Genomic DNA, 23,647 nt, shown 5'->3' on the forward strand with positions numbered 1-23,647 from the left:
TAGTCAGTCATCTCACCAATGGTGGAGACCAGGATGGTCAGGACAGGTTTGCCCTTAATAAATCTACACTTTTGTTCTCAATCACGTTCCTGTGTTCCATGGGGATTTGCTCCATAGTTTTCCTGGAGAGCAAGGTGAGGCTGACCAGCCTGTACTTCCCTAAATCCTGCTTGCCTTTTCTGGAGATGAGTGGTTTCCCTTTTTCTGGGTAACAGGAAGCACGTCCTGCTTTGAGGAGGTTTCCCTGGAAGATAACCACCTTTTTCCCAAGTCGTTTTGCTCTCCATGGCTGTCTCCTGTGGGATCCTGCCAACCAGGTCCATAAAAAAAAAAAAAAAAGGAAAAATCTGCTTTCCTAAAACCAAAGACTAAATTACTGCTCATCCTTCTTGTCTGTCTCGATCTTAAATTCCACAATCTCATGGGCACTTCCACCAGCTATTGAAGACTGCTATTTATAGCAGGCCCAGCAGAGATCATCTCTAGCTGTCTTGTTAAACACTAATAACAAAACATTGTCCTCGATGCTCTCCAGAAATCTCCTGGATTGTTTATGCCTTTCTGTTTTGCCACAGGTATTGGGGTGGTTCAAGTGTTCCTTGAGTACCAGGACCTGTGATCACAGGGTTTCCCTAGACTTCTAAAAAAGGCTCCATCTACTTCACCAGGAAGTCTGCAGTAGACACCCACTATAACATCATCCACATTGATCTGACCTCTGTGCCTTACCCATAAACTCTCAACTGGCTCATACATTTCAGAGCAAAGCTCCATGCATTAAAGCCACTCCTTTGCATTGAGCACAACTCCTCCTCCTTGTGTTCCCATCTTGCCTTTCTAAAAGGGTCTGTATAAGACCATTCCGTGGCAACCATATCTCTCTAATTGCAGTGAGATCACAGCTCTGCAACTATGCATGGATTTCCTATGCTATGCGTATTCATGTACGGCACCCGAGATGGGCTTCAGTCATGTTACTTTCACAGGAAAGCTGTGAGAGCCTTCTCCATTGTGCTGTCAAATGCTAGAAACATACTCACTTTCCCCATGATTCCACTACTCTTGTGGGTTTGGTCACCATCTGTCAGTGAAACCAGTTTAAAGCCCATCTCAAAGGCAAACTTAAGCTGGTTGCCAAAGATACTTTTGGCTCCACTTTGTCACTGCTTCTCAGGAAGAAGAACATCAAAGATATCATAAAGGCCAAAGACAAAATGACAAAGGCCAAAGTGACACCAGCATCATACTCAGGTGTTAACCTGCAGGGTGCATGTGCTCCTACCCAAGCCTTTCTCTTTCACTGGAACGATTTAGGAGAGCACTACTTGGGCTCTCAGGCCCTTCACTCTCTCTAAGAACTCTTGATGAGCTTAAGGTCACCCCTCACAATGACATGGATGCCCATGCTGGGCAAGAAGAAGTCCTAGTCTCAGGTCCAGAGAAGCCTCATCAGACTCTCCACAGTACCCTAGATCTGACTGCCCAGAAAGAGATAAGCAGCCCAAGACATCAAGCCAAGACTGTAGATGGATGCCTCCATCCCCCACGGGAGAGAGCCTCCAGCCATAATCACCCATCACTTCCTCCCAGTGCTGACAACCAGTGATTCAAGCTCATCTGTCTCCAATACCTACCCTGACAGAACTTGCTCTTCCTCATCTGTTACCATGGCACTATACCTATCTTGTAAATGCACGTCTGCAGGCAGAGAATGAACCTGCCTTCTGTTGCCAACAGTCCCAAGCTTCCATTCCTCCTCATCTTGGGAGTCTCTATCCTCCACTTACATGAGCATAGCTTCTATCTGTCCCTTCTTCCGTGCAATGTGGGGTTTGTGCTCTTCTACTCTCTGCAAAGATCCTGTCAATCTCCTATTTCTGGTCCCTATGGCTATGCAGCCTGCTCATCTCCTGCTGCCACTTCACCTGGCAGCCTCACACTTTGATGGCAGCAGAACCCAGCAGATGAGGCCATCACCATGTTCTGCCCCAGGCTCAGGAAGAAGCACCAGTCACTCCCTGCTGCCCAGCATCTACCACATAATTCCTCTGGAGCTTCGGCCAGGATTCCACATTGCCAGGGCAGTTGCTCCAACCATGGCAGGAAAAGCACACTTTCAGGTGCCCACTCCAGCTGCCTCAGAGTGTTGGGTGCCTTCTGCACACCCTTTCATGGTGCATTAACTGCTAAGTCCTTGTTAGCCACTCCATGCCACAACAGCTTTGCAGTGATTTTAACTACTTTGGAAAGGAATGTGGGTGCAATAGAATAAAAAAAAGAAATTGAAAAGCTTGACACAGAGCAAAGTTATAATTTTCTAAACCACTAAAGCTAGAAATATTTCCTCTCTCTAAACATCAAAAACCTTTTACTGTTTGTTAAGGCAATTCTCTTGCTTTTTACAGATTTGTATTCTACCCAGTAGCAGCACAGTGGTATTTATCAGCATACAAAAGGCATGTCAACTCCTACTCTTCTCTTAGATAGCACTTAGCCTCAAAGACTCTCCACAGATAGTCCTATGACGTATCCCAGGATAAGGCAGTTTTAAAATAATTATGCAGAGGATGTGTTCCCATGCAAAACAACAAATAATCATTAAAGGACCTCCTGTCTTTCCAAGTTGCTTCTTTAAATACTCATTATACAAGCAAATGAGGTAAGAGAAGAAGCTGAGAAAATTGTAAGGCATTATTCCATGCATATAATTCTGCTTGCCTGAAGAGAAAAACCACATGATTTTTTTTCTCAAGCCACTGGATTTCAGCTCCTTATTTGAGTTAGGCGAGAATTTTCTCCTTTTAATGTTCATTTCTGTCCAAAGGCTGCTCTGCTCTTTCTAATTTGAGACCTCTCCAAGAGCTTTCTAGTTTTAAAGTAACCACCATTATCTACTGGTACAGAAAAGCTGAAGTTTTCTGGGCAAATGTTCAATATTACATGTGATTTCAGAGAGTGAAAAGGATGTAAATCAGCACTTATCCGCCTAAGACCGTCACATTGGTTCAGAAAAAGGACACACAGGCCTGCCCGCTATGAAAGTCATGGTAGCAAAGCTTTTTTCAAAATGAGACCTAATCTTAATGACTACATCTACTTTAACGTATTAGGAGAACTTTCTAGTTCCCAGTGCATGCCAAATAACTCCAATACAGCACTGAACTTCAACATGTCTTTCTGTGGAAGACGGAAAAAATCTTTGGTGTATACTACAACAGGATCACTGTTCAGATGATCAGGGAGAGCAAGTTAAGTCTGGATACAGCTTGTCAAGCTGCAGATAAAGCATTTTGTTGTCACCCTGTATGGCTTCTGAATAAGCACTTATAAAGAAGGATGCTCTTGTGGACTCCTTGTACAGCTTGTCTAACTGAATGCTTCCTATAAAAATGCTCTGTCTTCAGGGTCGTGAACAAGTTCTGCAGTGCCCTCATACTCTTTCATGACTAGAGAAACTAGAGGTTTGCATCCTGATGAAAAGTGGAAATGTGGTAATTGTGCTGCTTTTAGGGAAGAAAATTATTGGCATCAAATTTTGTTTCACCAAATGACAGAAAACAGAACATGAAGGAGCCTTCAGAGGTCAGACTCACTGTCGTGGTTTAAACCCAGTCAGGTACAGTCAGGTAACTTGTTCACTCACTCCCAGTGAGTGGTGCCGAGCTGACAACAATTGAGATCCGTGTCCGCCTCCCCCCCCCCCCCCCCCCCCCCCGCCGGGGCTCTCCCCTTCCCCGCTTCCGGAGGAACGGGGAGGAGGATCGAGAGAGTGCAACTCCTACGGGTTGAGACAAGAACAGTCCAGCAACAAATCACCACCGCTACTATCAGCTAAAACAATGATAAGGGAAAATAACAAGGGAAGAAAATACGATACCACCAGCCAAGAAAGCGTGTTCCACCCGGAAGCCCCTGTCCTTCCGGGTAACCCCAGTTACCCCTCACCCCGGGCATGACGTGCTGTGGTATGGAATACCTCCCTGGCTAGCCCGGGTCAGGCGCCCCGTCTCTGCTTCCTCACAGCTTCCCCTCCTCCCTGGCAGAGCATGAGCCTCACAGAGTCCTTGGTCAGGGTAAACATCACTTAGCAACAACCGAAAACATCGGCTTCACCAACACTGTTCTCAAGCTAGAAGTCAAAACACAGCACTGCACCAGTTAACACAAAGGAAAAAACATGACTGCTACTGCTGAACCCAGGACATTATCCACCCCTTATTCCATACCATTCACGTCGTGCTCAGATCCCACATTTTCAATACACCATCGCTCTCCCACATATATACATCCATATACATACAGACCAAGAGGAAAAAATCATTTTCTTAGTGCATGGACCAATCCCTATAACGCTGCCGAGTCCATTCGGTCCATGATGTTCAAAGTTCATTCTCTGTTGGGATGATGGCTGGAGGGAAGTCAGGGCCAGTCGCTGGTGACCTGGAGACATCTAGTTGATGGGCTATAAAAGCATTACACAGCAGGCAACAGCATACAATTGAGTTCACTGGCTGTTTTCCCCTAAAATCAAAACCCCTTGAGGTATACATCGGACTTCCCCATCTTCCCGCATTACCCACCAAGTATATCCAGGTCCCTGAGCAAAAGCAATCCCACGAGTGGGTTTGCCTTTACCTGAAGCAGGAATAACCCAGACTGTTTTCCCCAGCAAATTCTTCATATGCACCACGGGAACTTTGTCCCCCTCTACAATATGTAAAAGTTCTGACTGGGCTGGGCCGGCCCTGTTGGCAGATCCTCTGGTGTTGACCAACCAGGTGGCCTTTGGTAAATGTGTATCCCAATGCTTGAAAGTTCCCCCACCCATTGCTCTCAGTGTAGTTTTTAACAGCCCATTGTACCGTTCGATTTTCCCAGAGGCTGGTGCATGGTAGGGGATGTGATATACCCACTCAATGCCATGCTCTTTGGCCCAAATATCTATAAGGTTATTTCGGAAATGAGTCCCATTGTCTGACTCAATTCTCTCTGGGGTGCCGTGTCGCCACAAAATCTGTTTCTCAAGGCCCAGGATGGTGTTCCGGGCAGTGGCATGGGGCACAGCGTATGTTTCCAGCCACCCGGTGGTTGCTTCCACCATGGTAAGCACATGGCGCTTGCCTTGGTGGGTTGGTGGCAGTGTGATATAGTCAATCTGCCAGGCCTCCCCATATTTATGCTTCAACCATCGTCCTCCATACCAAAGAGGCTTTAACCGCTTGGCTTGTTTAATTGCAGCACATGTTTCACACTCATGAATAACCTGGGCAATAGTGTCCATTGTTAAGTCCACCCCTCGGTCACGGGCCCATCTGTATGTTGCATCTCTGCCCTGATGGCCTGAAGTGTCATGGGCCCACCGGGCCAAAAATAATTCACCTTTATGTTGCCAATCTAAGTCCATCTGAGCCACTTCAATCTTAGCCGCTTTATCCACTTGTTGGTTGTTCTGGTGTTCCTCAGTGGCCCGACTCATGGGTACATGGGCATCTACATGACGTACCTTCACCACCAGGTTCTGCACCCTGGCAACAATATCTTTCCACAGTGCAGCAGCCCAGATGGGTTTACCTCTGCGTTGCCAGTTGCTCTGCTTCCATTGCTTCAACCACCCCCACAGGGCATTTGCCACCATCCATGAGTCAGTATAGAGATAAAGTACTGGCCACTTTTCTCGTTCAGCAATGTCCAGGGCCAGCTGGATGGCTTTCACCTTGGCAAACTGACTCGGTTCACCCTCTCCTTCAGCAGTTTCTGCAACTCGTCGTCCAGGACTCCATACAGCTGCCTTCCATCTCCGATGCTTTCCCACAATACGGCAAGAGCCATCAGTAAACAAGGCAAACTGCTTTTCACTTTCTGACAGTTTATTATATGGTGGGGCCTCTTCAGCGCGCACCACCTCCTCCTTTGGTGACATTCCGAAATCTTTGCCCTCTGGCCAGTCCATGATGACTTCTAGAATGCCTGGATGACTGGGATTTCCTATTCGAGTTCGTTGTGTAATTAGTGCAGCCCACTTACTCTATGTAGCATCAGTTGCATGATGTGTAGAGGAGACCCTGCCTTTGAACATCCAGCCCAGCACGGGCAGCCAGGGTGCCAGGAGGAGCTGTGCTTCAGTGCCAATCACTTCCGAAGCAGCTCGAACCCCTTCATAGGCTGCCAGTATCTCTTTCTCAGTTGGGGTATAGCTGGCCTCAGATCCTTTATATCCCCGACTCCAAAAGCCGAGGGGTCAACCTCGAGTCTCCCCTGGAGCTTTCTGCCAGAGGCTCCAGGTAGGACCGTTCACCCCAGCTGCAGTGTACAGTACATTTTTTACATCTGGTCCGGTCCGGACTGGTCCAAGGGCTACTGCATGAACTATCTCGCGTTTAATTTGCTCAAAGGCTTGTTGCTGCTCAGGGCCCCATTTAAAATCATTCTTCTTCCGGGTCACATGATAGAGAGGGCTTACAATTGAACTGTAATTTGGGATGTGCATTCTCCAGAACCCCACTGCACCCAAGAAAGCTTGCATTTCTTTCTTATTAGTTGGTGGAGACATTGCTGTTATCTTGTTGATCACATCTGTGGGGATCTGTCTACGTCCATCTTGCCATTTTATTCCCAAAAATTGAATCTCCTGTGCAGGTCCCTTGACCTTACTCCGTTTTATGGCAAAACCGGCTTTCAGCAGGATTTGGATTATTTTCCTCCCTTTCTCAAAGACTTCTTCCGCTGTATCGCCCCACACAATAATGTCATCAATGTATCGCAGGTGTTCTGGAGCTTGCCCCTGTTCCAGTGCAGTCTGGATCAGTCCATGGCAAATGGTAGGGCTGTGTTTCCACCCCTGGGGCAGTCGGTTCCAAGTGAACTGGACACCCCTCCAAGTAAAAGCAAACTGTGGCCTGCACTCTGCTGCCAAACGAATGGAGAAAAATGCATTGGCAATACCAATCGTGGCATACCACTTGGCTGCCTTTGACTCTAGTTCATACTGAAGTTCTAGCATGTCCGGTATGGCAGCACTCAATGGTGGTGTGACTTCATTCAGGCCACGATAGTCTACTGTTAGTCTCCATTCTCCATTAGACTTTCGCACTGGCCATATGGGGCTATTGAAGGGTGAGCGGGTCCTGCTGATCACCCCCTGACTCTCCAGTCTACGGATCAGCTGATGGATGGGAATCAGGGAGTCTCGGTTGGTGTGATATTGCCGCCGGTGCACTGTTGTGGTCGCGATTGGCACTTGTTGTTCTTCAACTTTCAGCAACCCCACAGCAGAGGGATCTTCTGAGAGACCAGGCAAGGTGGACAGCTGCTCAATTTCCTCAGTCTCCAAAGCAGCAATACCAAAAGCCCACCGGTACCCTCTTGGGTCTTTGAAGTACCCTCTCTTGAGGTAGTCTATGCCGAGAATGCATGGAGCCTCTCGACCAGTCACAATAGGGTGCTTTTGCCATTCCCTTCCAGTCAGGCTGATTTCAGCCTCCAGCACAGTCAACTCTTGGGATCCTCCTGTTACTCCAGAAATACAGATGGGTTCCACCCCTTGACAGCTTGATGGCATCAGGGTACACTGTGCACCGGTATCTACTAGAGCCTTATACTTCTGTGGGACTGATGTGCCAGGCCATCTGATCCACACAGTCCAGTAAATCCGATTGTCCCCTACCTCCACCTGGCTGGAGGCAGGGCCCCTCTAATGGTCGTCACAGCATTGGACACTTAAGTCGTGTTGAAAGGGATTATTCTTCATTATCACAGGAGCTGGAGTAAAATCAGCTCTTCCACTCCATCTGGGAAACTGCTCACCAGAGACTGAAGCCGTAGCTCTCATGGGACAATCAGTCTTGGCCCTTGCTCCCCTCTTCAGTTCACTCACCCGTTCCTCCAAAGCTGAAGAAGGTTTTCCATCGCACTTTGTCATGTCTTCTCCGTGATCCAGCAGGTAAAACCATAGGGTACCCCGTGGTGTATACCTCCTGTATCTCCTCTCTTGAACAATAGGACGCCTTTTGTTAATAGCTGAGACGTGTGTTGGTACACGTGAGGAGCTGGATAAATCAGATAGATCGTCCCTCAATTGTTTGAGGTCCTGGGACAGTTTTTCCACAGCTGAGATGATGGAAGGGGTGAGGTTGTCTTCGAACTCTCGGAGTTTATGAACCATTTCATCCACTGTTAGTGGTACTATGTCATTCCAGGTCACTGTTGCCAATGAATGGGCATATGATGACGGTGCATTCCGTGTAAGTTTTCGCCACATGGGTCGTGTACATTCAACTTCATCTGGATCTATAGGTGTATCCCCGTTATTCGGCTTGATGTGATAGATCATCTCTACGATGGCCGATTCCCTCAGAGACTGGATGCCTTTGTCTATAGTAGTCCACTTGGCCGAATGACTCGTAACATCGTCCTTGTATGGAAACCTTTCTTTCACAGCTGCCAAGAGCCTCCTCCAAAGGCTGAGGGACTTTTTCTCTCTTGCGATTGCTTTGTCAATTCCCCCTTCTCTAGCAAGTGATCCCAGCTGCTTGGCTTCTGTACCTTCTAGTTCGTGACCATCGGCCCCATTGTCCCAGCATCGGAGTAACCAGGTGATGATGTGCTGCCCTGGTTGACGGGTAAAATCTTTTTGCATATTCCGCAGCTCGGTTGAGGTCCGAGGTCGAGAAGTTACCTCTTCTTCTTCTTCTTCATCATGTGATGATGACTCCTGATCAGATTCTGGACCGGGTGGTGAATTCATTGGTCCTTCATCTCGCTTCACCCTTTTTGCCTCCTTTTTGCTTGTTCTCTTCCGTACAGGGGCAACTGATATTGGTACGAATTGGTCCTCTGGTTTGGCTGCAGTGATTATCACTGTGGTTTGAGTAGCGACTGTACTTGTTGCTGGGGGTGGTGTAGCTACTGTGCTTGGAGCTGGGGTAACCGCGCTGTCTGTTGCAGTTGAAGTTTGAGCAGCTGCTGTACTTGCCACTGGGGTAGCTGCGCAGTTCATTGCAGCCAAAGTTTGAGTAGCGACTGTGCTTGTCGCTGGGGTTGGTGCAGCTGCTGTGCTTGGAGCTGGGGTAACCGCGCTGTCTGTTGCAGTTGAAGTTTGAGCAGCTGCTGTACTTGCCGCTGGGATAGCTGTGCTGTTCATTGCAGCCAAAGTTTGAGTAGCGACTGTGCTTGTCGCTGGGGTTGGTGCAGCTGCTGTGCTTGGAGCTGGGGTAACCGCGCTGTCTGTTGCAGTTGAAGTTTGAGCAGCTGCTGTACTTGCCACTGGGGTAGCTGCGCAGTTCATTGCAGCCAAAGTTTGAGTAGCGACTGTCGCTTTGCCCTCAGATCCGCCGACATTCTTTTCCTTTTGAAGGTGCTGGATAGTGTTGAACAAGGCCCTGTAAGCATAGGCCAAGCCCCAGCACGTTGCCGTGATTTGTCCATCTCTGGTATGGCCAGAATGACCACACACCTCATTTAAGTGTTTTACTAATTCTTCTGGATTTTGCAGTTGTTTGGTAGTGAAATTCCAAAGTACTGGAGGGGCCCACTGACCTAGATACTTGCCCATACTATCCCACACACCCTGCCACTCATGGCTGTCCAGCCTCAGGGAAAATCTCTCGGTCCTCCTGCATCGTCGTTTGACCCCAGACAAGACCCAAACCTGAATCTGCTTAACTCTTGAAATCAGTAGTGGGCAAAACACACTCTGTATGTGTGTTAGCATGGTGATTCCCATCACCATCAGCAAACAAATCTCAACAGCATTAAAAGGCCATTCAAAAAATTCAAAACTCTCAAATGTAAATGGTCTGGGGGGACGACTGGGAGGGTAAAAGGATGTCTCATTCACAGGTTGAGCACCTGAGGAGGAGAAAAAAGATGTGTAATTGCTAAGCACCTCCATCATATACCTCCCAAAGTATAAAGGTGGTGACCACACTGGGAACATAAGCCAGATCAGTTTCATGATCAATGATTCTATTGTATTACAAGTCATTACCATAAAGTACAATGGGATAAAAACCTTAGCCCAAGCCCCACACTTGAAAAACACTAATACAGCAAATACCGGATGGACGTAAGATATGATATACTGAAACTGTGAGATCAAGAGGAACAACCTTGAGAGCCAATAAATCAGCATTGTGACGAGTGACTATCAATCCAGTCAGATCTGTCGTTATCTCAACCCTTCGTGCCCCACGTTGGGCGCCAAAAAGAACTGTCGTGGTTTAAACCCAGTCAGGTAACTTGTTCACTCACTCCCAGTGAGTGGTGCCGTCCCCCCCCCCCCCCGCACCGGGGCTCTCCCCTTCCCCGCTCCCGGAGGAACGGGGAGGAGGATCGAGAGAGTGCAAGAACAGTCCAGCAACAAATCACCACCGCCGCTACTATCAGCTAAAACAATGATAAGGGAAAATAACAAGGGAAGAGAATACGATACCACCGGCCAAGAAAGCGAGTTCCACCTGGAAGCCCCTGTCCTTCCGGGTAACCCCAGTTACCCCTCACCCCGGGCATGACGTGCTGTGGTATGGAATACCTCCCCGGCTAGCCTGGGTCAGGCGCCCCGTCTCTGCTTCCTCACAGCTTCCCGTCCTCCCTGGCAGAGCATGAGCCTCACAGAGTCCTTGGTCAGGGTAAACATCACTTAGCAACAACCGAAAACATCGGCTTCACCAACGCTGTTCTCAAGCTAGAAGTCAAAACACAGCACTGCACCAGTTAACACAAAGGAAAAACATGACTGCTACTGCTGAACCCAGGACACTCACCCCTTTTCCCAGGCTGTCCGACTGCAGCTAGAAAAAGAGGTAACACAGATAATCACCAGTCTTACTGTAGCCATGGGATTACATAGTTATAGACAGCTGGAGAGTATTTATTTCTACTTAAGGACTGATCTAATTCACCTTCATTACAGAACTGAAGTGTAATGCTGGTTGTGTCACACTAGGGAGCTGAAACCAATGAGCAGAAATTTAGTCAATATGGTATCTCTAACCATAAAAAGTCTTCAGAATTTTTGATGCACTCAAAATACTATTACTGGAATCAAAATACTGTGTTCAAGAGCCAAGTCACTACTTAAAATGATGACAGCTCTCCATGCAATTGTTGTGGGTTAACCTTAGTAGGCAGTTAAGCCCCATACAACCACTCATTCTCTCCCCTTCCAGTGAGACTGTGGAGAGAATCAGAAGGGTAAAAAAGACAAAACTTGTGGGTTGAGATAAAGACAGTTTAATAAGTGAAGCAGAGGCGTGTGTGCAAACAATGCAAAATGAGGAATTCAATTACTAATTTTCATTGTCAGGCAGGTGTTCTGCAATCCCCAGGAAAGCTGAGCTTCATCATATGCAACAGTGATTTGGAAAGCCAAACACTGCTCCCCCTTCCTCCTTCTTCCCTCAGCTGCTATTGCTAAGCACATATGGTCTGGGATAGCCCTTTGGTCAGTTGGGGTCAGCTGTCCTGTCTATGTCCCCTCCCAGCTTCTTGTCCATCCCTAATCCACTCGCTGGTCGGGTGGGGTGAGGAACAGAAAAGTTCTTGATGCTGTGCAGCCACTGTTCAAAAATAACTAAACCATGGTGTTGTGGTTTAAGCTCAGTGGGCAACTCAGCCATGCAGCCTGCTCTCTCACTCCCCACCCTTTCCTCCCCCTGCTCCCAGAGGGATGGGGAGGAGAATCAAAGGAATGTAACTCCCACGGGCTGAGATAAGAACAGCCCAGTAACTAAGGTATAACACAAACCACTGCTGCTACCACCAGTAATAATAAGGGAAATAACAAGGGAAGAGAATACCTGCCGACCGATACCCAGCCCGACCCGAGCAGTGATCTAGCCCTTCCAGGTAACTGCCCCCAGTTGCTATACTGGGCATGACGTGCTGTGGTATGGAATACCTCTTTGGCTAGTTTGGGTCAGCTGTCCTCCCAGCTGCTTCCTCCCAGCTTCCCCTCCTCTCTGGCAGAGCATGAGACTGAGAAAGTCCTTGGTCAGATTAAACATTACTGAGCAACAACTAAAAACCTTGGTGTTATCAGCGTTGTTCCCAGGCTGAAAAGTCAAAATCACAGCACTGCACCAGCTACTAAGAACGAGAAAAATGACTGCTACTGCTGAACCCAGGACACACGGGTTCTCAGCATTGCTTTGGTCACAAGTCCAAACCACAGCACCATAGGAGCTGTTATGAAGAAAATTAATTCTGTCCCAACCAAAACCAGTGCATCAAGATAGAAAGACGGCAACTGCACTTCTCCATAAGCACACCCTCCTGAATAATTAGCAAAAGCAGCAATGACAGGTATAGGGGTATAATGTACAGTGATATACATGAAAGCAAAAATATCTAAAAGAAGGGAGGAGGTAAGGAAGTGATATATAAGAAAAGGAGATGGAAAAGTACGTGGAACATGGAACTAGGATCACACACAGGACTTCACAGAGCAGCCAACCTTAGCAAATCAAGAGCATGTTATTCAGGCACATAAAACCTTCAACTCCAATGCTGTGGACTCATAAACATTGTAAGAGTGTTGCAATGCATTAACTTTAGAAAGCCTCAGCCACACAGCTAGGAATAGTAAGACATCTATTGACAGCAAAAATTAAATAAAACAGCATGCTGATGGTGATGTTATTAATGACAGAAAACATCATCCAGTGAAATTAAATCACTTCAAACCACACAGATGTTAAACTACTAGATATTTCCATGTCCATAAGAAAATACCATTATAAACAAAACAGCAAAATGATGAAACAGAACACCTCAAGGCCTCAGAAGTCTTTAATATTAATAATCTTTCTAAGAGCAAACAACAGATTGACAAACAGCTCACCTAGTTGATCGTTTCCATCACTATTTCTCCTCGAAAGACCTCAGCTCATCCCTTACTCCTGCAAACCAGCTGAACCGTGCCACCTGGTGGATTCCAGAAACACAGCTCATCATTCATTACCAACTGCTCTCATCAGCAAAGAGGGAGGGCCAGGCAGCGATGTGCAATTTGCAGCCCTTGCTTGGGGTTAGTTTTTGACACAAACCAAATAAACCAAAAAGCCTTTCATGATTGAATTCCAGATTGCGGGAAGCGTACAGCCTGCTAGCAGCAGTAGCAGTACTGGTCAGGTGATCACTGCAATGCCATGGGAGCTTCCCAGCAGCAGAACATTCCTGAGCTCTGCACAGCTAACAGTCCCATTCCTCTGCTGCCAAGAGGTGAGCAGTGGCTTTTCATCAATGCTGCTGAAGCTTAGGTCTGCGGATTTCTCAGGGCTCCCATGTCTCCTGCTGATGAACTGGAAGCAGGGAGCTGGTTAGGGCCATAGCAACCCATAGCAGTCCCGGGTCCACCAGCCTTGGGCCGCTCTCGGGAACAAACTCCCCCTAAAAAGCACTGTTCCAGCTGTACCATCGGCAGAGAAGACACATCAAAAAGACCAATGAGGTCTGTCCAGAGACTTCACATGGACAGTTTAGGACACCAGGAGTGGATATAATAGGAAAGCTGTGAGATTTCTGCTTTCTGCTGAGATGGAATTATTTCTCCCCATAGCAGCCCTCAACAGGGCTGTGCTTTTATTTTCTCCCCACCTTGTAGTGTTGGGGAGGGGAGTGATAGAGCTACTCGGTGGGCACCAGATGTCCAGCCAAGGTCAACCCACCACAGTACTTTTTGGTGCCCAGTGTGGAGCTTGAGGATTTTCAGGTTGGGATAGTGATTGGGAGAGATAACAGGCAAAATATAGAATCATAGAATAGTTAGGGTTGAAAAGGAGCTTAAGATCATCTGAGGAATTTCTGTTGTAATTGTGGTGAAGGAACGAGTGGTGGATTGCCTGTGTATGTTGCCCACTTCTGTCCAATGTTATGATGATATTTTGATTTTCGGGTGGGGAATACTTTTTCTTTGGCAGGACCTGTGGTCCCATGGAGAGAGGAACCCGCATTGGAGCAGGTTTGCTGCAGGACTTGTGGCCCTGCTGGGGACCCACCCTGGAGCAGTTTATGAAGAACTGTAGCCTGTGGGAAGGACTCATGTTGGAGTTTGTGGAGGACTGTATCCTGTGGGAGGGACTGGAGCGTGGAAGGATGTGAGGAAGAAAGAAGCAGCAGAGACAACGTATGATGAACTGACCACAACCACCACTCCCCATCCCCCTGTGCCGCTGGGGGAAGAGGTAGAGTTCAGAAACAGAGTTAAAACTGGGAATGGGGGTGGGTCTGGGTGGGTGTGCTTTTAATATTTGGGTTTATTTCTCATTATCCTACTCCGGTTTGATTGGTAATAAATTAAACCCATTTCCCCAAGTCAAGTCTGTTTTGCTGATGACGGTAATTGCTGAGTGATCTCTCCCTGTCCTTATTTCAGCCCATGACCCTTTCATTGTATTTTCTAATCCCCTGTCAGTGGAAGAGGGCAATGATAGAGTGGCTTTTGTGAGCACCTTGCCATGATTAACCCACCACAACTGGGCATGCTGCTGATACAAGCAACAAACCTCAAGGTTCTTCTGAAACTCTCCAGTTCTCCCCTGCACTGACAGAGTTGGCTGGGTTACTTAAGTGCACAACTGCAGGCAGTGGTGGGAAACTCCCAGATCTGGGATAACCATACAGATAACCCTAACAAATGTTTGTGTTACACATGCACCATACATGGAAGGGACCATGCATAGACAAGCACTGAATATATACAGATCAAAATGAAAGACAGTCTTTATCCAAGGGAAAACAGATTTCATGAGTGAGAGAAAAGACAGGTAACCAGAAGGTGCAGTGTCCAATGCTCACTTCTTTGAATGTTCTCACAGTGACTGCAAGCTTCATTGCAAAGGAGGGCTTTAATTACAGACCTTACAGCAGTTCAGGATGTGTGTTTACAGGTGTTTTAGAAATACCTCCCAAATAACAGGGCACAGCACAAGTTATGCATGCAGGTACAAATCAAACACCTGGAATCTGGCCTTCAAGCTGATCAGAAACATTCTCATAGAATCATAGAATAGTTAGGGTTGGAAAGGACCTTAAGATCATCTAGTTCCAATCCCCCTGCCATGGGCAGGGACATCTACCCTAGACCATGTCACCCAAGGCTCTGTCCAACCTGACCTTGAACACCGTCAGGGATGGAGCATTTACCACTTCTTTGGGCAACCCATTCCAGTGCCTCACCACCCTCACAGTAAAGAACTTCCTCCTTATACCTAACCTAAAATTCCCCTGTTCAAGTTTAAACCCGCTGCCCCTTGTCCTATCACTACAGTCCTTAATGAAGAGACCCTCCCCAGCATCCTTATAAGCCCCCTTCAGGTACTGGAAGGCTGCTATGATAGTCTGTTATGTATAGCCTACAGCAGAAAACATTCTGTGAGAAGAGGTGGGTTTTAAGAGCTTTGAGTATTTGAGCTTTGAGTCTTTTCTTGCTGCTAAGGAGAGAAGAGAGAAGACAGTTTTGGTGTGACCTACAGGCTAAGAAATTGATTTAAATTTATTTTCCATGGTAAAGATTGAAATTATTTGAACTTAATACACGGGAATTGTCAGAGTGGTTGGGAGAAGACTGCATCAAACTGGAAGTGCAGTTCACAGACAAACAAGAGAGCCCAAATCTGCAATACCATGAGACACCAATTCAGAGAAAAGCTGAACTAAAAAAATTGTCATCAAGACGTCATTATTTACAGAGATGAGATGACATATTACAGAGATTTACAGTGCTTGAAGGTAAAGCCAGCATAGCTTGGTCATTCTGCTGCTGAATCAGAATTCCTTGTATTCTTGTCATGATGTACTTGAAGAGATTCAATGAGAAGATAGAGACCCAAAAACTGAGGCTGAGTTTCAGAGCCACATGTTCAAGGACAGGATCAGGAACATATTGTTAAGTCATTTTAGCTTCATATGTACAGCAACACCCACAAAAGGTATCAGACAACCAATCTGTGCCCATAGATGTTCTTTGAGCTCCTGCCATGAGACATGGTGACCACAACCTATGCAGATCCAGTCAACCTGACAGCTTGCAAAACATGGCAGGCACATCCAGTCACCAGACAAAGCAATAATTACGTAAGTCTATTACATGTAATAACAGTATTGGGAACCTGAAAATCAATCACATCCTGACACTGATGGGGATCTTCAGCCCAAAGGCTCTTTGGTGCTAATAATTTTGAATTAGTTTCATTTAACTGAGTCACCACTTTCCTTCATAATATAGTTATGAAGCCTAAGCATGCAAAGAGAGCAAAAAACCACAAGCTCCTCCTTTTTATTCTACATGCCAAAACTCCTATCACTCTTTCACAACAGGAATTATTTTGTCAACTCTGAAAGAGATTAGTTTTATCCTTCAACAGTAGCTAGCTCCAGTTCATACCATCTCCTTGGTTACAGTAAGCAACAAAAAATGGTTGCATATAATCAGTTAAAGTGCACAAACTGCAGATTATCATCACGATCGAGTACAACTATGTTGTTTCTTTCAAACTCTCCAAGCTCATCTTAGCACAGCCAATTGTTTTCTTTCATCATAAGATACATTTGTAAATTCTTCAAAACAGTCCAAATTCATCCAAGCTGCTGCTTGTACCAAACCAGTCCTAAGTGGGCTTGATCCATCGCCAGCATCCTTAGATGCCACTATAACACATTTTCAGTGAACACGCACTTGAGAAACACTTTTTGTAGATCCTTTCCACTAACTTGGTTTCATTATTCTAGTTTTCATTGCACTGTTTATGCTTAAACCTCTAACCCATGCTAACAGCCCTGTAAAATAACACACCTGACCCCTCATCCCAGGGAACTGTGTCTTTGCGTTTTCACTGAAAAACCAAACCTACTTCCTTCCACCTTCTCCATTATGGCCCCTCAGGCCCCTCATTACAGCCTGGCTCACCTCCCCTCGCTGTCTCTTTGACTGTGGCCCTACCAGTGCCACTCTTTGCACCAGAAAGGACCTTCCAGCCAGATCGCCTCCACATCAGCTGGACGGAAGTGCTTGGAAGCAGACTCATAGCTGGTCCTGAATATATCAGAGTTACCTGTGAGAAACAAGAGTACTTCCAAAGAAACCCAGAGAAGAATTGAAAAGCACCTCCCCTTACACTTCAGCATATGTGAAACACCTCCCCTCTCCTTATTACCCTCCATACCCATGGGACAGATCGCGTATAGTGCCAGGGACACTAAGGAGCAATGCAGTAACAACTGAAGGTGTTTGTCTGCCGCAAGCCACAGCCCAAAGGTTGACGCTCATGAGGGCTGTGGGTTCCCACAGGTAAAGCGTTGAGATCACTCCACTCTGGTAGGGCTCGGCATGCTTTGATTAAGAGCACTTAAAACACCAAGCCACCTGGAAGCGGTTAAAAGCCCGCGGACAGACGCACAGAAACACCTGAGCCCGGGGGAGCCGCCGTCTGTACCTCGTGCACTCCCGCACCCCCGTCACGAACCACAGGGCGTTGCGGTACCGGGACATGGTGGCGGTACCAGGATGTGGTGTCGGTGCCGCCACAGAGGTGCTCGCCCCTCTTCGGCCCTTATGTAAGGCGCCCGGACGGGACCAGTCCTGCCTGCCCACCGTCACTATTGCCGCCTGGGTTTATCAGCAAGAGACAGTGTGAGGGACGGTGTTGTGTGAATGTGCAGGGAGTTGTGCCTCCTTCATCCCCCATAGCAGTTTGTGGGTTGGTGTCTCTTATCCCTTCCATTTCCCTCTTTCTTCATTCACCAGCAAAGAAAGGTGGCTGCTGTTAATCACCGAGCCTGGGTGCCTCCAGCCAGCCTGGCATTCAGCCCCTGGGTGCATTAGCCGCTACCATGCTGGAGACTGCTGTACCTGGTGAAGGTGATGGCTGAGGAAGGAAGGACGGAAGGAAAGTTTTCGAGGGCTTCTGCTGGGAGCAGATGCTGCTGCCAACCAAGCCAGGGCAGGAAATGGGGTGTCATGTTTTGGGAATGGGAGCAGTGCTACAGGACCTGAGCCTGCACCCTCTGCTCTGGAAAGCTGTCAAAGGGATACTCTTGCAGAAACATAACCAGGTGTGTTGGGCCACACCAAGTACCATTTCATGTAATAAATAAACCTGTTAAATTCCTGGCTATTGCATTAGAGGTAGTGAAATTTAAAATGTTGTTTCAATTCCTCTGGTATGTGTGTTGGAGCTACAAAGCCCAAGAGGATCACTTAGAGTTGCACAACTGGACAGCCCATATTAGCCATGAGAAATTGTCATTGTAGGTATAATTATGTTTTAAGTACGTTAAAGGACGATGCATTTAAAAAATTCAGTATGCAAGCTGGATAAATTCATGTCTTTTATGTGGTATGCAGGGCAACATGCAGAGAAGCTACTTTGGGAGCCAGGTTTCAGTAGCAGAGATAGGGCAGGATTGAGAATATTTGTCCTTTTTGACCCTGTACGTTAGCCTGATACTTCTTTTTTCTAAATCTCTTCACGCTGGCAAAGGCCTCATACTAAAGTCTTCCACTTTCTCAGCATGTTGTGTGAGTACTAGGCTCACACAAAAGGTACTTCCCACTATCAAGTTAAACCTTTTGAACTCAGCACTGCCCACTGGTACTGGGTGTTCTGTGAGAAATCAGTTTCCATAGGGCAAAGACACACATTTTCACAGTGATATTTTCTTCCATTCAGAGACCAGCTAAATGTCACCTTTGCATGAAACCTGAAAATGCTTGTTCTTATTAAAACAGTTGAAAGAATTTATTTAAAACCAGCAGCCTGAGTCACTTTAAACTGATTTTGTTCTTGGAGTTTGTGACTGAAGCATTCCTAAACAATTAATCCTGGGTCTGATGTTCGAAATGGAGACTTCTGGCCCAGAAAGGAACAGCTTGGAAATAGTATGAGTGGCAGAATGCTATATGCTATAATGGAAAATGAATGGCAGCCTGAACTACAGTACATTCTATAATGTCTGTAAGTATATAACTGTGGGCTATAGGAGCTGTATGGAAATAGTTTTGTGATCATCATCTACAACATGCAATTAGCAGCCTAAACTGTACAGCCTAGGCTGCTATAATGATGTTAGATAATCGCACTCACTGTGAACAGAGCAGATGTTCAGCTTGTGTGAGTCCTGCTTACAGGCTGAGATAATATTCCCTCTTCCCATTTTCAGTCCCTTGACCTGCTAGCCCTTCTGCTTCTCCTTTTCCCTCACAGCCTGTGCAAGTCTGTCTGGTTACTTTCCTCGAACCCTGGCTCAGGGAAAATACACAGCAGGGAAAAAACAGATAATTCTGTGGGTATGCCTGCTGCTATGAGTACCCAGGCAGAAAACTGCAGTGCTCCCTCACATTTCCATGCTAGTTAGAGAATGCCTCACCTTGGGCTTTGTAACCCTCAGTGCAAGCCCCATACAGAATAAAAACCCTGTAGAAGTTCCTGTGAATAAATGCAATAAGCCAGGTTGTGCCTTATTCCCTTGTAATGTTTACATTTACCCTTTATTACATTTCTGCATTTCTTTATCGTGGAGACTGTGGCTTAGTACAAGCAAGTTTGTCATTTCAGTCTTTTTCTCATAAACTGGGGGCACACCCCTGCAGTCTGCTGACCTCTGAAAGTAAATGAGGTGTACACAGACACAGAATTCCTTGAAGGCTAAACCATCTGGTCACTAATCAGCAAGGTGTTAGTGCATCCCTGAAGTGCTAACCAATGAGTATGCATGGCAGAAGCTGGCCATGAGTCAAACATAAAAATATGTTAGAGCAGCTCATAATATTGGGGGGTTTAAGCAGTAATGGCCAATTACACCATATTATTTTTATTAATGTTAGAGAAGATAAGATTGTTAGGAAAACATCTGAATGTAGGGTTAGGAACCAGCACCACTCTGGTAAATACACAATTTTCTCTGAGAACATTACATAAATAGGGTAGCACCACTACCATGTTGTTAGCCATACCCTTCCAACAGACGCCATTTTCATGAGATTTTGTAAACACTGAGAAATGATGCCCTTGCCAGAGTGCAACAATCCCTGAACACACTCAGCTGAGAGTTTTCTGCTTAGAAACACTTGTTTTTTCCATAATGAGGGCCTGCGCTTGACCCAGAAAGGAGTCATCACAGCACTCTCTCTGAACAGAGCCACGTCAAAAGCAAGCAGTTGCAGACTGCCCTAGACTGACAGCTAGATGTTTCTGCAACCTCTTTTCACCCCCTGTGATGTTTTGCTTTTGTATTGTTCCAGAGGCAGGAGACTGTAGAGTTTGTGTGAGTGCTCTTTGCTAACCCAGCCATAACAGGGATGAGGCAGTATGGCTTGTGTGCAGCAGGAAGGTAAGACGTAGTTTTGTGGGCCTGCCTCACAGTACTGTCAAGGGCAAAATTTCTGCCTACATCAGGAGTTTTGGCTGTACATTGCCTTTTGTACTGAATCCTCCACTGATGCACCCTGTTAGCTGGATTAGAATCCATTCTGGAGGTTTGGAAATTTGGAAACTTGCAGCTTTTGTTTTCTTTCATGATTGTTACTTGCTTAGCATCAAACTCTGATAGGACACTGCTCTGAATGGCAGGGATTCTTTTAAACAAGGAATTCTCATGGACTGGCAGCCAAAATCTCAGATAGTTACCACAGCCAGCAACTGACATGTATGTGTAGCCTGGCTTCCCTATGGAAGGAGCTGGATCAAGAGAGCCACAGTTCTGTTGAGCTCCTGGCATTTCCCTCATCTGAGCACAGAACAAAATAGCTTCGCCCTGGCTAAACACAACCAAGTGTTCACCCTTGATAAAACATACTGAAGTTAACTGTTCCCCTTGAGGACTATAACATTCCAGGTGTATCTATGCTATCAAATAACTCATAGCATATTCCCAGATTGCAATCCTCTTATCGCCTATAGTAGGTAAACAAATGTTGACGCCTAGGCACTCTTGAAGTATTAAACAGATGGTTCTGTCCAAAAGATCCTTGGGTGGATAGTTTACTCAACGAATCGTTGGTTCCCAAACACTATGGATGAGACTGCACAGCTTGACTTTGCATTGGTGATCTTGCATTCAAGTAGATGCATTTACCAGTGCAGAAATAGCCCCAAAGTCTGTTATGCAGGCTGTCCATCAATGCAGATAATGCTCAAGGCAAATCAAAAGTCTGGAGTGTTGTGACTGAGAGCTTTCAGGTATTATGATTTTTCATACAGTAAGGAATTGAGAATCTCAGTATTTTCTTAAGATACAAGAGCTGATGAAAAATCCCTCTCTGGCCCCCAGCTGGACTAACATGAAAAACACACCTTAGACTGGACCCATCTTTGTACCAGTCAAAGAGTAAGGAGTTTTAAGCAAAGTTTTAATTGCCTCCCAACACAGAAGTTGAAAATACTGATTGCTGTTCAGGGCTGTGTGTTTCAGCATGTTTTGTATTTTCTTCCCAGGAGACAGATCTAAAAAGGTAGAGTACTTGAGCTGAAAAGCAATTACATATTATACAAGATGTTTAAGAGCAGCTTCAAGGCCATCTTGGCAATCTCTTTTATTATCCTTTATTTAAGAGAGAGTAGAGACTAAGATCTCTGTCTTAAGGACAACTGTTCCCTTTGCTTGCCTCCTACCAGAGAGCTGGCAGGCTGTTGTGCATTCTCTCCTTTCCTTGCAGTTACCAATTTTCTAATTAAGTCTCTGTGCCTGCCCCCATTAAATCAATCAGAATGTCACCACTGTTTGCAGTGGGAACAGGATTTAAGGGCCAGATCTGCAGGAAAGCTCAGCGTCTATAATGGTGGCCAGGATTTCAAAGGAAGCGGCAATCACATGCAAGCCACTGTTGCGGTGAGAGCCTCTCCCGACCCTGCATTTGCCGTGCTGGCCTCAGCTTTGGGTGCAAAACACTTGAAACCTCCAGCTTTAGAAGCTAGCACTGCCCCAGTGAGCGCAGTAGCAATTAAGAGCTGTCAGCAGCCTCAGGAGAGGCAGTCGGCTCTCCTCCTTTCCCTGGCTGAAGCAGAGGGTTTGGCAAGTGGTTGAAGAGGAACATCCAGGCCCTGAGGTCCCAGGGACATGCTTGAAGTGTTTCTGCTAGGAGCAGGGTGAGAGAAGCAAAGCTGCTCATCCTGAACTCAGAGAGGGGTCAACGTTCTGGCGTGTGTGGTGTCTTTATGAACAGTAGAGTATTTTCTTTGTTGTGTGCTTTTACACCCAAGACATCACTACATCTGCCAACCACTGTCATCAGCAGTGTTGTTTCCAATGAACGGTCAGGCTTTCCCCAGACCAAATAGCTTTTTGTTCTTGAGAAACAAATGTGGCAGTGTGTCAGCAGCCCAGCTCAATCACTCCTTTTCACTAAGGGGCCAGTAAAAAGAATGGTTTACTTGGACTTAACAGAAGGCTTCCTCCATCAAATGCTGATAGCCCTGGTCTCCGAGAGCCTGCAGGGCCTCCCAGGGACAGGCATATCCTGGCAAGGAGATGAACTGCCAAGTGTCCTCCCAGAGCTAAACCTGCTATTAACCTATTTAATCTTCAATGTATCAAATAGTTTCCCTATGCTTTAGTATATAACTGTTTTCAAAAATAAAAGTTTTATAGTTGATTTTCATCTTAGACAATATTTAGTCAATAAAAGATAAATTTTATTATTCCCATGACTGAAAAATTATCTTTATGTTCTTACAGTAGGCAACATGCTTGAGTGCACATGTTTGTTGCTGGGCTGTGACAGTAATGCAGTTATCCGTACTAATATTTTCTTCAGCTGCCTGTTTCTTTTGTTACTGCGCTTCTGTTGTTTTTTACTGTTCTTACTACCAGCTGTTGGACAGGGATACTCATGGATTTATTGACTCAGGTGAGTTCTGCTATACTCCATTTTTTTATCTTATTTTGCCTATTTTTCTGCAAATCTTACAGGTTATTAGCATTGATTATTCTAGCACAATTGTCACCATATTGCAGATACAATCTTTATGTATCCGCCAAGAGATAACTACAAGGAGGGCAAGAGACACACCTCAGCTTATATGGTTGCTGTACATTGTATTCAAATGCCAAAGGAGTGGACTGACGTTTTGTGTCTGTGAACAACCAAAATGCTGTAGTAACAGAACCCACAGAGATATGTAAAACTTATTAAAGTAAGGCTATGGAGGCAAACCCTCCCCTAACCACCGGACTGGTTTATTAAGTCTTGTTTCACCTGTTGTTGGACACATTTTTTAAAAAGTCCATTAAAAGTAGTGAAGCAACTCTTTCTGATATATTCTGAAAATAAGCAGAATTTATGAACTAGTAATGTAAAATCCAGGCAGAAGTAGAGTAGAAATACAAAGAGCAAAAAATAAGCAATGATAATAGAAAAGGTGCTGTCTATAACAACCTGGGGATAAGTGTGCATGGTGGATTTTTGTTCTTCACCATTTGCACCCTATGTACTCATTTCCTATTGATACTGAAAAGCTAAATTCTTTTTTTCCAAAGGACTGAGAATCAAATCCATGAGATGTGCAGGTACCTGACTCACATGGGCATCAAGAGGACCTTGTTAAAAAACTGTGTAGGCCCACGGTCTGCATCTCAGAGCATCTCTCACATTTGAGCTGCTATTTGGCAGCAAGGAAAGGTATCCAGATTTGCTTTAGTATTAATGATTGTACAG

The 23,647-nt window shown here is 45.9% G+C and overlaps 1 protein-coding gene across 1 annotated transcript in view; it reads right to left on the reverse strand.

Annotated features, from left to right (window-relative positions):
* The window catches only part of DHRS12 (dehydrogenase/reductase 12), a 34,318-nt gene extending 16,833 nt beyond the window's left edge, over positions 1–17,485 (reverse strand). The window contains 5 exon segments of the mRNA XM_061458166.1: positions 12,839–12,921; positions 16,904–16,957; positions 16,960–16,980; positions 16,983–17,029; positions 17,430–17,485. Coding sequence (XP_061314150.1) covers positions 12,839–12,921; positions 16,904–16,957; positions 16,960–16,980; positions 16,983–17,029; positions 17,430–17,485 — 261 coding nt within the window.
* Between the last annotated feature and the right edge of the window lie 6,162 nt (positions 17,486–23,647).

This window comes from Pezoporus flaviventris, unplaced genomic scaffold (assembly GCF_033815535.1).
Source record: "Pezoporus flaviventris isolate CSIRO_AGI_PZ_B2104156 unplaced genomic scaffold, CSIRO_AGI_Pfla_v1 ptg000025l, whole genome shotgun sequence".
Taxonomy (NCBI): domain Eukaryota; kingdom Metazoa; phylum Chordata; class Aves; order Psittaciformes; family Psittacidae; genus Pezoporus; species Pezoporus flaviventris.